This window comes from Dermacentor variabilis, chromosome 1, assembly GCF_050947875.1.
Source record: "Dermacentor variabilis isolate Ectoservices chromosome 1, ASM5094787v1, whole genome shotgun sequence".
NCBI classification, from domain to species: Eukaryota; Metazoa; Arthropoda; class Arachnida; order Ixodida; family Ixodidae; genus Dermacentor; species Dermacentor variabilis.
The window spans coordinates 96,582,035-96,597,730 of record NC_134568.1 but is presented as its reverse complement, the minus strand read 5'-3'; the positions used below and the strand labels follow the sequence as shown (position 1 = coordinate 96,597,730).

The window sequence follows — 15,696 nt, the reverse complement described above, 5'->3', positions numbered from 1 at the left end:
GAGAACGTCATGGCATACCAGGTCAAAAGCCTTTGCAAGGTCAATGTGGAGCATCGCCACTTTTCTATAGTCTGCATTGCGACATTCCGTAATACTATGTGCGATATGGATGTTAATGAAAATAGTCCTGCCTTAAATGCCGCACGTTTGATGCGGTACCCACGATGTCCGATATAGCAGTCTGTAACCTGGCAGCAAGAACTTTCATTCCAATTTTGTTGTCGACGTTGGTTAGCGTTATTGCCCTGTAGTCGTTTACAGTTCTCACCTGAGATAAGTCCTTCCCCTTCGGGATTAAAACGGCGTTTGCCGAGAAAAGGATGAGGATAGCGAACCCCTGGCAACAGATTCAGCGATGACTCCTAAAGTATGATAGCAAAATTATGTTTAAAGGGCCCTCACCAGGTCTGCCCATTTTGAGCTGACAAGCGCTGTGCATACAATGCGCGCTGATAATCGTGTCTGTTACGTGTTATATCCCTACGCGCGGCGGCAGGAGCTTAAATTTCAAACCAAACACCGTTTGCCGTTCTCCGGAGAGCCGGAGAGTCGACGTCAATCGTGCAAGTGCGCCTACGTACATGTTAGTGCTGTGACGTCACGTATGTCTCACGTCACGTATGTCTCACGTCACGTATGTCTCACGTCACACGGGACTTTGAGAATCATTCAAGGCAACATCAGTTATGTGCTTAATCTGACGCTTATAAGCATTAAAGTTTAGAGGAATAATAAAACATACAAACCGAATTGCGAGTTCTTGCTTTACTTCGTACCGTAGCAAGATAGATGTACTTCCGTTTCTTCTGCTTGTTCCTACGTCGTGCAGTCGCGCGCGCTTAGAACGAAACTATGTCATGCTCTACCGTGTTCCAGAGCCGCGATCATGCTCTTTCGTCCTCTCGCGCCTGTCTCAGTGCTCATGATTGTGGAACTGACTTATACCGCTAATCAATAATCAATAAACAGATCGCGGGCGTGAGAGAAAAAAAATACAAGGCGGGGCCCTTGACGTATTCGTCACGCGATCCTCCGCCTCCGGTATGGGAGAACGCAAGGAAAGAATTTCCCTTGCGGAGGCTAGACGGGGCAAGTGGCGAAAGCGTGTATGCTGACGGTGACGCTCGCCTCCTGAAGTCATGACTTCGTGGCACTTCAAATATCTCTATCTCTGCTATTAAGAAAGCACGTTATTTAAATTGTCAGTGGAACAACAGTGCGTTTAATTGGTGAAGAGTTTGACGGCGCCTGTCTCAAAACTGGCACCAGTTTCAAAATTTGTTCCAAGTGCGAGGTCCCGTTGGGAACTCACCGACTACAATTCACCAATAGGGACATGCGCCATAAATCCGCATTAAAGAAATTTTACTGATTAGCTGAAAAAGTGTTTTTGTTGACGTTCTGCGCAGGTTCTTCATCCGAGATAAGAACAGGTCGAAGCGGAGAGTTTCTCTGCGAGGCCCGTCTCACTGTTCACAGCCTGAAACAACTTTTCCTGACAGCGGACAGATTTTTATCGGTTCCACTTCTCGTGACTTTCGCCGCAGTGATGACCAACACCTGTACGATGACGTTCTACATGGTCACGACTGAAATCTATCTTGGCTACATCTCGAAGATAATGGCTGTCGCGTACGTCGTGCACAGCGGATTCACCTTGGTCGTGGCAACGTACAACGCCTGCAATGTCAAAAAGCAGGTGAGGAATAATGATTACATTCTTCGCAGAGCAACCAATTTTTGCGCATGCACTGCAGTTCACTTGTGCGGTTCGTTCACCTTCCCAGCAAGTCATCAAATACCATATACTCAATTTTGATCACCGTCCCTTTCGCTTCCAGGCGGGCAAGCTAAAGGAGTCTCTCCTAACGTGGACTAAAGCCAGCGTCAACGGAGCGTTACAGAGAGAGGTGAGGCTACCGTCGCTACCCATGGGGGAAAAATAGTTTCCGAGGTGCCACCTCATTCGCACTGCCGAGATAGCCACTAGCATTTCGCGTGAACCTTCAACGCTGCTGCGTCCCACATTGGTTACAACATTATACGCCGCTACTGGAAACTATTTGGTCGCCATCAACAGTCAATATGGGGTGCACACCACACCCTTCGTCGCTATAGGAGTTCCTCTTGGCGTATGCATCCATTGTTCTGACAGCGGTGCAGGTTCAGAACTGTTCTCAGGACAGGGGGTTAAACTCGTATGATGCTCATTTTTTTCTTTGTTTGTTTGTTACAGCGAAGCTGTTAAGGGGCCCCTCACCAGGTCTGGCCATTTTGAGCTGACAAGCGCAGAGCATACATTGAGTGATAACGATCTTGTCTGCAAAGTATTACATCGCTACGCGCCGCGGAAAGATCTGAAATTTCAAACCGAACGCCGTTTTTCCTTCTCCTCGCGGCCGCTGCGCTCCAAGCCGGAGGATGACGTACTCGCGTCCCTGCGCCTACGTACTCGGGTCCACAGTGTGACGTTGTTCGTGGTGACACGTGACTTCGTGAATTGTTCAAGGCACCATGTGTTATTTATTGTGTGATCTGTTGCTTGAATTGACAAATTTAAGTTTACAGAAACAATAAAACACGCAAACGGAATGTCTGCGTGTTTTTTGCTTTACTTCGCACCGAAGCAACAGAGATATACTTCCGCTTCGTCTGCTTGCTCTCAGGGCCGTGCGGTCACGTGCGCAGGTACCGAAACTATGCCATTTTCTACCGTGTTGCAGCGCATGATCATGCTCTGCAATCCAATTTTTCTGCCTCAGTATTCGTGTAGCACTGAATTAGACCGCTAGTCATGTTTCCTTGTCCACAGAACGATAACAGCTCGTGCGCAACGTCGTCAGCGGAAATGCGCATAGCCGAAAAGAAAAGCGAGGAGAATAAAAGTGAAGGCGCTGCGCCTGACGCATGTGTCACGCGATCCTCGAGGTCCGACATCGGAGAACTCAGGGAAGGAATTTCGCTTGCGAAGGGCTAGACGGGGCGAGTGGAGAGGGAGTCTCGCTATGCAGTGGAGCCTGTCTGCTGAAACCATGGGTTCGCGGCAATGAAATATTTCTATCTCGGCTATTAATGAGCCGACTTGAAAAAATTTTTGCGGCAGAACGCTCCCTAGAGGACATGTAACAACTTCCAGCGTATAACCAAAATTTTATATAGTGCCTGGTTAGGGGCCCTTGAAGGGCTAGTTCCCCCAGGATCGTGTCCGTGTGTAAACACAAAACTCCGCTGACGTGGGCCGATCCTGAAGATAGGTCAATGGCGGGCCGACCCCCGGCGGAGGTGAAGCAAGCGTTAAAGGGACCCTGAAACGATTTTGACGATCATGTACAAACGTACCCAGTCGTTAGAGTAGGTCCTTCTGATCATTAATTAACGTGTATAAGTGCTCTGCGTAAAGCGTGGAATTTATTGTAAGGTTTTACAAATGTAAATCGTTGCCGACCGCAGTACATCGCTCGGCTGAACTTTAAGCCGCCCCTACCCATTTGACGTCATTTACCCCAATGAGGTTAGTAGGGCGAGCTATCCGATTGGCTACCCAGGGCGCATCATCAATAATGTTCGTAATAGTTGGCATGTTAATTTGTTTCTAAAAAGAAAAGTAACAGAGAGAAAATGCACAAGAACAATTTCTCACTACACTTAAGCACTTCCGGCACACAGCAAGCGTCGTCTCCTTGTGTTACAACATGTTCCATTTTGACGAGAGCTCCGCGGTCAGAGTCGGTCTCAGTCTTTTCACGAGCACCATGATTCGACTTTGTTGCGTTGTGGGCTTCAAACGTAGCGACTGGCAAAATGTCAAACTGCGACATCGAGTCCCTCTGCGAGCCAGTAGACGAGCGGACTGGCTGCAGCGCATCAGACTGCCGCTATCCGATCGGCGCCAGCATTTGCGCGATTGCGGCCGTCACTTTACACCGGAAGATTACTAACGCATAGCGTTTCGCGAGTCCGGTATTCGGACAAGCGCAAGGGCTTGGCCTTTTGCCCGTGCCGTTTCACGGTATGAGCAGAAGCGCAAATGTGAATGGTCTGCACCGTGCAGCCACCTGGTGGCATAGAGCTCGACCACACAGTAGCAGTAACGAAATATATACACCCGCACGCACCACCATGCCCGCACGCTGCGCCACCTCACCCAAAAATAACTGCGCGCCCATACTTACACCTTCATTGTGATCAAGGCATAGAGTTACTATACTGACTCTAGAGGACAAGCTACCCATAGGGCCCATGCATTGAAATTGGGAACCGCAAGAGCGCCGCCATGTTGCTACGCGCCGAGGTTGCCAGTTCTTGAGACGCTTGTTAGACTTGGTGACAGTAGTCAGTTTTAATCTGGAAACCGTAGCAGCGTAGCAGCATGGCGTCTCGCTTGTGGTGTGGTGATGTGTGTGCGCGCAGCCGTGTATTTGGGGCTTTATAAGTTGGTTCTTTATTCTATGTTGCGGAATGGTGTGAGTGTGGTCCATGTTGTCCGTGCAGGTGGCAGTTATGCAACCGAATGATGATCCTGTTGAAGTTTCCGGCGGTATGCGGTTTTCAGCGGTCTCGTCTGTTGCAGGAGTGTCACTCGTCGAGGTTGCGAGTTATGAGCTCGAAGCTGTGGTCAGATTCCTGGTTGGCTTTCCGTAATTCTCTTTGCACGGGCGCGGTGTGTTGCAGAAGCTGCTGTCGCGATCTATCGTCGCGACGATAGACCGTTTTTTTTTATTACAAGTACTGATCCAGCTGGTAGGGCACTTGTAACCGACAAACGGAAGTCTTGGGAGAGCACCTGAGATTATAATAAAGCAGGCGGCGCAGGAACGTACTCCTGGGCACCCAAGGGACATGGGGGATCAATGCTCGAAGCAGAACGGTACGTAGGTTGGGGCCGCCGAGGCAGGTGTGTGCCAGGGAGTGTTCGCACGGACAGCTCCCCTGGCACGCGCAGCGGTGCCTCGCAAGGTCGGGATACTTTAAAGGCACCTGCGCCCATGATCTTTCTTTTGCCTCGGTGCAGTGAGCACGATTAACGAGAACAATATGGAGGGCATCCGGTGCAGTCGCGAATGCGAGTCATGGCAAATGTAGCTCGCGTCGCCTGGCGTGTGTAGTAATATCAGAGTTAGTTGTATGAACTTTATGCATAATACGCTTTGTTACGGTACCTTAAAGCAATGGGTCTAGAGGACGGTGTTGGTACGTTTTTTCGTACCGCCCTAATCCTATACTCCCCCCCCCCTTACAAACACACACACATACCCCCTTTCTTTCCTATATGTATACATACAATTCCTTCCCATGACGGATTGACCAGTTCAAGTTGTCAACCTATCAAAACTGTCATAGGAATTACTGTAATAAACACAATTCCACGATCAGATTGTTTACTTTTATTTTTATTGTAACACTGAGAACTACACAGAACCTTATTTTGTATATGTGGGAGAAGTATGGGCCTTTTGCATATGTGGATATTACAAGCTCAATCCAATGTGCAATATGCTGACAAAGCAGCTGCTACAACATGAACTGCATTGAGGGCCACACAACACATACGTAATTAGAGATGCAAAAATATGGAGGGAAGCTTCAAAAGGCCCTCTGTATCACTGCAAAGCATATATATATATATATATATATATATATATATATATATATATATATATATATATAATGAGTTTGTTGTTTATATAGTTTATTATGAACATATGTACAACAAGAATCTGCTGACACACCCGCAGTCAAGGTGGCTGTTCGAGGTGTGCTGGCTGCCTCAGTGTAAGAGAAAGAAAGAAATTTGGTGAATGTCCACACCAGTGCCACTGCTTCTTGCCTTTGACTTGCACGTGCCTCCACGGCATCTTTGTTGGTGGAGTCTGCACATATGAGCTGGTGTGGTGAGGCGTAGGAGTCATCCGAGAGAAAGAGTATCGTTTACATGGAGAAGTGGCTGTTCACATTGCCTGTCGCTTTCCCTCAAATGTTTCCTTGGCAACTAGGGTGACACCCACAGTCAAGGTGGCTGTTCGAGGTGTGCTGGCTGCCTAAATGTAATAAAAATAAAGAAATTAGATGAATGTCAATACCGGTGCTATTGCTTCTTGCCTCTTACCTGCATTTGCCACCACGGCCTCTTGGCTTGCGGAGTCTGCATGAGGGAGCTGCTGTGGCTAGGCGTAGGCATTGTCTAAGCAGCACTTTGACTGCTTTTGCTTTTTACCTGTAAGTGTTGCTGTGAGATCCTTATATGGCTGCGTGCAGCATTGTAACGCTTGGTGGAGGCATTTGAAGGGTGGTAGCAAAAAATATAAAGAATCATCCTTACCTGCATGAATGCTTTCAATTTCTAAATGCAGAGGTAACTATCCCTATTGGTGCAAGGCCATAGCTCGAAACTGACTTTTTCCTTTAGTGTTTCACAAGGCGTCTTATATGTCCACATTAGATGTGATCCGTTTCTTTTTATTTATCTCAGTGTGGAGAGTGCATCACTAAATTGTTTTTTATTTTTGCGTGTCTTGTTTTTTGGTTTGTTTATGAATTTATCAAGCAGCAGTCTCATGATGCTAAAGTGACTTATGTAATGACAATCATCAGCTTTTGTTTTGCAGAAAAAGAACGCATTTCCTGACCCACTGTTTGCCATCCCATCACTCGCATAATTTTGTCGAGTATTCTAACTATATTGACTTGCTTGACCTTCACTAAAGAGTCTTGCATTTTCAAATACCATTCTTTCCTTAAGATCATTCGACAATTCTCATAATTTCTGTACCTTGGGCTTCTGGTACTATGCATTCACCATTTTTGCTTGTTGTTTCTGACTATTAATCTCTTTTTTTTAATTTAGAGCTTAAATTTTACCTTTAGAACACACAGAAAGGCTTGCCATTGCATATCTGCATAACAGTTGGGGAAACATGTTTCGATAAACATTTGCAATGTCCAATAGAAGATTGATGAATGCAGCATGCAGTCTGATTTGACTGAATGAGCCATAAAAGTAACTCATCTCACTTGGTAAATTAAAGCACATATTAGTACAACATATGTTACCCTAACGTGGTGGGTTCTCTTGTTTATAAAGCCAAATAATCGGTGCGCCAGAACAAAGTTATTTTTGCATACCTCTTGTACACACTGATTTAAGGAAAATGAGCTGGAGCTGTCTACGCGATCCACTTATTTTACTTGCAAGTATACTAAACAAAAATGTGTCCCAGCTGCTTAGGGGTATTTGAGATTATATATCAGTATTCCATAAGTGCGTGTTGCCTAAAATAATTGAATTTTGAAAATGCTCGCAGGGATCTGATGTGCATATCTGCAGTTTATGGATACATGTAAAATACTCAGCATCAAGCGCAAGTGAACGGTCCCACAGGCCCGGAGTCGATTATGCAAATAGATTCGCTGCACAAATGTGTGACCAGAAAAGATATGCCACATGAAATGGCATGCAATGAAGTGTTGACAATATTGCACAGTTAATAAAACGCCTACGCTATTAATATATACGTTTATGCACTCATTTCGTCCGTATTAGGCACTCGCCTCTTGATTGCTTCGTGGCACACAAATACTCGGCATCGGGCTGTTTTTCTGCTGTGGCCTTTGTAGAAGCATGATTGTTCAAAGTGCAACAACTAAACAGATTCTATGACTTGCTTGTGGATTCGCCAGTACAATTCCGGTGCGCTGGTCCGCCTGTCCAGCAATTTCCTACAGAAGGGAAACCTACAAATAAGAACACCGCTCCGCATGCAGAAAAATGCTATACTGTGACGCTTCTCAAACGATTGTGATGCATCCCAAGAGCAATCTACTCGCGTGATGTTCTGGACAAGAAGATACATTCGTTTACTTACATGTGAAGGTATATGCCAGAGCACTTCGGGGCTTCGGTGGCACAAAAGGCACGAATCTGCCATAGCGTCCGACGTTGATGCGCAATCGCATGTCAAACCTAAACTAGATTCGAAACCGAAATTAGTGTCATTCTTTAGTGCATGAATGCGCACATCGTGATTTACATATGTCACGCACTTAGCAAGCGCTTTCTGTAAACTTAATATTAACATATCACCTTCATAGAGCCATCAGGTATGCGTTTTTAAATGACAAAGCATAAAGTGACCTGTGCTTGTTTTGATCTCTTTCAATAATAACTGCGCTGACCACATTGACCAGTAGCAACAGGGCGGCGCCCTAGCGGTTCCCACTTTTTTTGGGCCAACTTTTCCTCTAGAGTTGGTTATACTGACTCTATGGATCAAGGGACCCGTACGGGGCCCCGAAACGTCTGTTCTTTATTTTAGAGCGCAGCTCTTTGGCGTCCGTTCCTGGGTTTCGCGTCGTCGTCGTCGGCGTCGTCGTCGGCCTCGTAACCAGCTCCGCCCCCCTTTCATCCCCCCAGCGCTAGCAGCGACCGACTGATACCGCTGGATGGCGCTGACGCCGCTAGAGAGTCAAGATAACGTGACTGCATAGAACACCGTCGCCGCCATGCAGAAAGAGTATCAGTCAAAGGCATCAGTCAGTCGCTGCTATCTCTTCCCTCCTCCCTTTATCGTGTTGTCCGCTTGCTGCGCGCGCTTCTGCCCCCATCGTTTGCCGCTGGGTGTACACGCCGCCCCCCTCCGCTTCCGCTTACTGCTGGTTGCTCTCGACGGCGGCGATGAGCCTCCGCTTCGGCGGCGCGAACTGCAGGGTCTTCTCGGCGGCGGCGATGAGCTTCTGCTTCAGCCTCGCTTACTGCTGGTTGCTCTCGACGGCGGCAATGAGCCTCCGCTTCGGCGGCGCGAACGGCAGGGTCTTCTCGGCGGCGGCGCTTAGCCTCTGCTTCCCCCACGGCTGTGACAACCTCGCGAGGCACTTGTATAGATCTCGTCTTTGAGAATCAAGCATTGGTGTACCAAGTCGAACATATATCAGTCTATTTCTCCGACCACAAAGCTTACTTCATGACTGTCAAGAACTGTTAGTGGAGTCTTTGTTAAAGGAATACGTGTGAAAAAAAAAATTCTGTGATAGCGCATACATGTGTTGCTCGATTTCTTTGCCTCAATCTATCCAAAAGGTGAAACAGCTTATTTGCTGCGCTCAAATTTCGCATTAGGAAGTAACGTAATCGTCGGTAATTTTTTCGTTTATGCTTGGCGAGTGCACGTTTTTGGCACCAAGGTATTCTTCTTTACTGCTGGTGTACATTTTTTGCAGGAATGTAATCGTTAAGACGTTGTTTTTGTAAATGTTTAAATGTTTTACAGTTGGTTAGAGCAATATTAGCGCTTTGTTTGGCTGGTCAAGCTCAGCGCCAACAGGTGGTTGGACCGTGCAGACCGATCAGGCCACTCACGTACGTCTACGCTTAAGTTCCTTTATCAGCTTGAGTATGGCCTACAGCCATCCGTCGAAATGTCCAGCTCGCCTGTGGTTACCGGAATACGAAACACGTTCGGCGCTGCGACAGAATGCTCGCAACGCACGCTACTTCAATAGCTCTCGCTTGGGGTCGACTGTCGAGCAGCTGGCGGAGAGTTTGAAGAGGCCTCGCGCGCTCTCTCTTACAGACCGGAAGTCGACGACATGACGTGCCATAATAGCGCAGAGCTAGTGAAGGCGGAGCTTAGCCAACTTCCTCTAGAGAACTTAAGGCCTTCTCGCTGTACCCTCTTCCGTTGAGCTACGTCACGCAAAAGAGGCCCACATAGAAGCTCCGTGCCGCGTGCTACGAATCTACGAGCGGGCGCGCCTGTGTTGAAAATGAGACGCGGAAGACCGAGTGGGCGGTGACGGCGATAACAACTCTATTAGTTCCGGGAACCCTGCCGCTCCGTGGATAGCTTCGGGGTTAGAAAAGTCCTGGCATGCTGCGACATGCTTCCGAGCGCACTTTTTTTTTTACGTGAACCGTGTATGTAGTCTCTGCGCTTGTGCTGCGATTGCGGTTGTGTGACTGGCAAGCCTTCATTGCCGCGGAATGTGGATTACGTTTATTCCATGATGTGCCTAATAAGTGCTGCGTGCCCAATTTCTGGAGCAATTACAAATCGGGGCCGAAAAATCATGCGTTCATGTTTCCGCAAGATCAATGACAAAATATTGGGTGCCAATGCTAAGGCAAGGAACAGAAAAGCTCGAATTCTGCGGATTAAGGCAGCTGTTCCTTTGTAAATAGTTGCACGAATGTTTTGTATCTCCATTGCTTAACTAATTTGAGGTGTTGTAAATGTGTGGACTGCCGTACTGTATGTAATAATGCCTCGAAATCTAAATTATTCGTTTAGAGCTTAACCTATAGACTGGAATATATACATGTGTCCCGAATGTGAAGGGCACACCAGTGAAGTTGTCATGAGATATGTGTGAGGGTGCAATGCTAACATTTTGTTGAATAACTTTTGTGGTCGCATGGACGGCTAACTCTTTGACGCCGACGATAAATCAAGGCAAAGAAGCTACTCTGAAGAAGAGGGCAGCACTGTGGCTTTTCAATATGAGCCATGCTCCCTGTCATCATTTGCCCGAAATTCGTTCTCAATGCTAAGGTTGAACCATTTCATATTTTATGAACGGGCTTTTTAATAATGCAGCGCGTAAATAGTTTTGCATAAATAAAAGGATCTTGGAGCGCCCTCTGTTGTCTGCGGGCCATCTGCTCAACTATGCCTTAAAGAAAACAATAACTGCGCTCTGGTTAACGTTGCCCATAAAGGCGCGATCTCTTTATTCAAACCGTATCCCCGAGCACGCCGCCGACCTCTTCTTAGTGACGTAACTCGCCGAGCGCTCAGGCCTTCTCTTGTCTAGGTGGTGTTGGCTTAGCCACGGTGACTCAGCGAATGAGTTGAGGAGAAAATGCGTGGCTATGGAGGAGGGTAACTTCTAATCCTCCGTAGCTCTCTTAATATGAGTCCCTTCGCACAAATTGTGGTGCGAATGATTAACTTTAGCTGTACCCTACGCGTCTACAAAATTTGTCCGAACCGTTTCAGAGGCCCTTTAAGCACTCCCCATACGTGCGCCGATCCCGAATATAGTGCAATGCCGGGCCGACCCGCGGCGGAGATGCAGTTCGCCATTAAGTCGCTTCGCTGGTCATCCTTCTTCACAGAGAGGATGGGCACTGAGTTTTTGTTTGTTTGTTTGTTTGTTTGGCGTTCTGCTGCTAAGCATGAGGTCGTGGGTTCGAGGAACGGCCGTGGTGGCCGTAATCCGATGGGGACAGAATGAATGAACGCTCATGTATTTATAGATTTAGATACGCCCTACAGAACCCCCAGGTGGCCAAATTAACCCGCAGCGCCCGCCCCCCCGCCGCCACATCGGCGTCTTTCATAACCTGTGTACTGCTCTTCGGGACGCCTCGCAATTAAATTTTTTGGTATTTTGCTATGAGACGTTCGACCGAACCAATCAATCAGACAAACCACTTCAGCCTGATATTAACACTCGCGTTTTATTTTTCTTTCTTCTTTTTTTGGGTGCGTACTGAAGCAATAATTGATATAACTGATGTTGCCAACCGACGCGCACGTTTTTTCAGGTCCTTTCGCTGTTGCTGCATTTCAACGAAGAGGCATTCACCTTCAACGCTTGTGGCTTCTTCAAAGTCCAATCACCAATATTCAGACCGGTATGGCACAAAACTTATATATTCTTGATGAAAAAAAAAATGCCCCCCCCCACCCCCCACTGAGTGTACAATAAATCCGTATTTATTTAATCCGTGATTATGAGTACTCACTAAGAAACGCACAAAGCATCATCCCCGCACCTTTCTTTCGATGAAATGTGCAAGCGTCATCGAATAAAATTATGAAATTTTGACACTTTCTGTACATCATATAATTGGTGAATTAAGGGCACACTGCAACCTGAAGTAATTCTCGGGTGGCAATCATGCTTGGGGAATTATCAAGTATCATGCTTGTCCTCTAGCGACGCCCCACCCCCCCCCCCCCCCGGTTGGGAGGTTATTATACACCGTATGATCGCAGTATTGTTTAGTCCGTGCGGGCGGAAATTGTCTCCTAAGAGGGACACCACGTTCCCCCACTTGAGAGGACAGAGAAAAAGGAAAAGAGCAGAGGAAGGAGATAAGAAAGGGCAAAAAAGGAGGAAGGCACACCACAGCAGATCACACAGTCACACCGAGAGTGCGACGATTATAGACGAGAATCTTTAGTCCAGTGGTTGACAAGCATTCTATAGCGCAGCTTTGTGATCCTCATATCAAGTTGAAGCACGATCGTTCAGAAACATGACGGGATTAAGCGCCGTTCAACTTGCTCAGTGGTACACAGCGACAATTGGGGAAAGTAGAGCAAATCCATCAACGCTAAGCTATCTGACACAGCTGGCCCTCATGGCCCACGAGGTATTTCAAGCTGCCTTGCAATTTTCTTGCATATAGCGGCGAACAGCGTAATTTTCTACAATTTCAATTACAGTGCGAAGGGAAATGCGCGGAAACAAACTTTAGACCGCCTTTCTTCCCTCAATATGTGCTCTCAGTTTTCCATCAACACCTAATTGTTTTTATGAACGACTCGCTTTGCGGATAATATTAGTCAGGAACCGAAGTGCCCGTATTAACGAGGCCGGACTTTCTTAGAAACGCACGACTAAATGGGTTATTGAGTGTATTGAAAACAGATTTATGTGGCAGCTATCGTGATTATGTTAAATAGCTGAATTACATCAAGCGGTGGACGATGCACGAAAACTGAAAAGTTATGTTAGCTAATGAAAAAACATTTGGAGGACGCTTAAGCTTCGCCTTTAAGAGTGGAACGAGATAGCATTCAAAGATCCCTGACTGCTTTTCACGCTTCCCGGCATCGCACCCGCTCTTACTCGCGCCTGTGCTGAAACGTCGAGCGCCGCGAGAGACGCCACGCCCCGCTGTACCTACTAGCAAATGTAAATACGCTTCCCGGCAGTTGGAGCGTATGTAACCGTAATGTTTACCAGTAAACGCTGGCTGCGAACGCTATGCACGAAGGCGGGCTTTGTGGTAAAAACACGGCCTCAAACGTGGGCCACAATGCAGTGGAGGCGAGCGCCAGCTGGAGGCATTGCAAGGGCCCGGGCGCGCCGCTCCGTGGCCCCCGAGACACCCACGTACCGGCGCGCGCAAATGGCGGACGCCACGGTCGGTCTGTCAATTGTGGAAACGCTGGAAAAGAGGTCTCCTTGAGTTTTCGCGTAAGATAATAATGTTTTCTCGTATAGTCAAATTACAATCCGAGAGCTACCGTGTGTGTAGGTTGAGTGTATGTCGTAGTTTACGATTTTTCCGCGTATTTTAACTTGATAAATTCAATTCAGTAAATTTCTTGCGTCACATGGGTGGCCTGGGTATGGGTGGTTCGAAAATCTTTTTGTCGGAACGACGTCCGGCGCTAGACGGCGGACGTCATATTTCCTGCGACACAGGTTTCTTAACGCTATCCCGTTAAAATTCCACTGTTCAACTTTGTCATTAATTACATCAGAGCTTCACAGTGAAAGCAGCGCAAAAATAACGGCAACATAAAAGAGAAGTACACAAGACAGGCGCTGAACTAACAAGTGCATTGGTTTATTGCACACAGGAAAGCATAAATTAAAATATTCCGTCTGCGCGCGCATCCTCGCGCTACTTATATTTGCCATATCGTTCAAATCATCCAATTTTTGCACTCTACTGAAGTACATTAGAGCGCACATACTGATTGCGAAGTTGAAGCCGAGCAGTAAAGCTGTCATATCCACTTAAAGAAATCGTGTGCTTAGCACCAATGTCTAGAAATACGCACTCAAAATCTACGGCGAAATGTGTTCATGTTCCAGTTAACACTTATCAGTACTCTATTTTCTGCAGCATTGCACCAGCGCTTGTTCACTCGACTTCGTTTTCTTTTTTTTTGTTATTATTGCGATAGCAGTTAAATGGGCACTCCAGGCGAATTTCCGCCGTCCGCGTCACCGTGATGTTCCGTTTAAAGTCGAAGTGCGAGAACATCGCGGCCGCGCGCCATGTCAGCGCCTTCTAGATAGCACAAGGCCTGTGCACTTCGATCCATGACGTCATACTACCTGGCGCGACTGCCATAAAATCTAATGGGGATGCTCTCGAGTAAGCCACGGTGATCTTGGCGTCACCACTTTCGTCACGTCGAGCTTGGTAATGGCAATTGTGGTCCAAGTAGCATGACGTCATAAAGCACAGTACACAGGCCTGCTATCTATAGGAGACGCTGGCCGTGTGCTGCAGATGCCAGCGAAAGCTTGCGAGGGTGAGCCGAGGATTGTGTCTTGATTCCTTGTTTCAGCGGTGTCTTCTCACGCGCGCAAGGGGGTAGCGGGTAGATGTGCGCCCGCTCTGAGGGGTGCGGGGAGGTGCAGTGGACACGTTAGTGCGCGTTTCTTATCCTGGAGACAATCTGCGGCTATTGGGGGCGAGGACTTACGGAGTCGCCATCTGTCGGAAGCGCGTCGCTTGTGTAGTATGAGGGATAACAGGGCGCGCCCCCCATAGGTTTCGCTGGCGGCGCTCAATAAAAATACCCGTTGCTCAGTGGCTATGGTGTTAGGCTGCTGAGCACAAAGTCGCGGGATCGAATCCCGGAGACGGCAGCCGCATATAAATGGGGGCGAAAACTCACGTGTACTTAGATTTAGGTGCACGTTAAAGAACCCCAGGTGGTCGAAATTTCCGGAGTCCTCCACTACGGCGTGCCTCATAATCAGAAAGTGGTTTTGGCACGTAAAACCCCATAATTTATTAAAAATACCACGCGGGAGCACTCCTTCACATTTCTGTAAGTGCTCTAGAAACGAGGGAAGTTTTTTTACTGTCAAAAATGATAATCTTGGGCAAACAAAAAGCACAGAATGGTTTACAGACGCTATCTTTTTACCGAATCCCAGGTAGCACAAAAGAGATACGTAACGTTTTCGTAGCGTTTATCCAAGACGATAAAAACGGGTTAAAGAAGACGCGAATGAGAGAACTTCGGCGGGAAAACGTCGTATATCTCTGCTAATGTCCGGCTTAATTACTTTCTTGAGACGATCTATAACAGGTCCGCAAGACGTATTCGAAAAGCTGGTCTAGAAATAGGATTGGAAAGGACACAAGTAATCCCTTTGCCAAAACTATTCGTAACCAATTTCTAAACGTTTTTAGGACGTTATCAAAAAGCTGGTCTAGAAGCGGTCTTGAAAGGTTTACGATCATCTGAAGCTAATTTTCGCGGGTGACGGGCGCGATCAGACATCGTTGTTCAAAACACGCGTTTAGTTTCGCCTCACGCGAAACAAACCTCATTGGCCTAGGCCGTTGGCACGGCCTAGGCCAATCGCGTGAGGTGAAATTGATCGGGCGTTTCGAACAACGATCTCCAATCGCGCCCCAGATGAGTAGAAGCGTCGGTGTTGACTGTAAGAGCCATGGCGCAGTGCCAAGCACTGTTCCCCGCATGGCCGGCGCATCCTCTACCAAGTCGCACGAAAATGAGCCTGTTAGGAATAATGAATCCTTAATACCGCCTTTAGTAAGCCACGATGCTTACAACCACAATGGGAATGACATCCTGCAAAGAACAAATGGCCACGTCTTGGCAGGTGGCCAGACCAAGCCCTTCATGACAAGAGTGCATGAAATGAGAACATTGTGACAAAGAAAAACACTTTATTCAAATGTAATGCTTA

The 15,696-nt window shown here is 47.4% G+C and overlaps 1 protein-coding gene across 1 annotated transcript in view; it reads left to right on the top strand.

Moving 5' to 3' along the window:
* Positions 1–1,415: 1,415 nt before the first annotated feature.
* LOC142581286 (uncharacterized) overlaps positions 1,416–15,696 on the top strand; it is a 34,617-nt gene continuing 20,336 nt past the window's right edge. Inside the window, exons 1-3 of the mRNA XM_075691200.1 lie at positions 1,416–1,699; positions 1,842–1,910; positions 11,543–11,632. Coding sequence (XP_075547315.1) covers positions 1,550–1,699; positions 1,842–1,910; positions 11,543–11,632 — 309 coding nt within the window. The 5' untranslated portion in view covers positions 1,416–1,549. The remainder of the gene's footprint in view (positions 1,700–1,841; positions 1,911–11,542; positions 11,633–15,696) is intronic.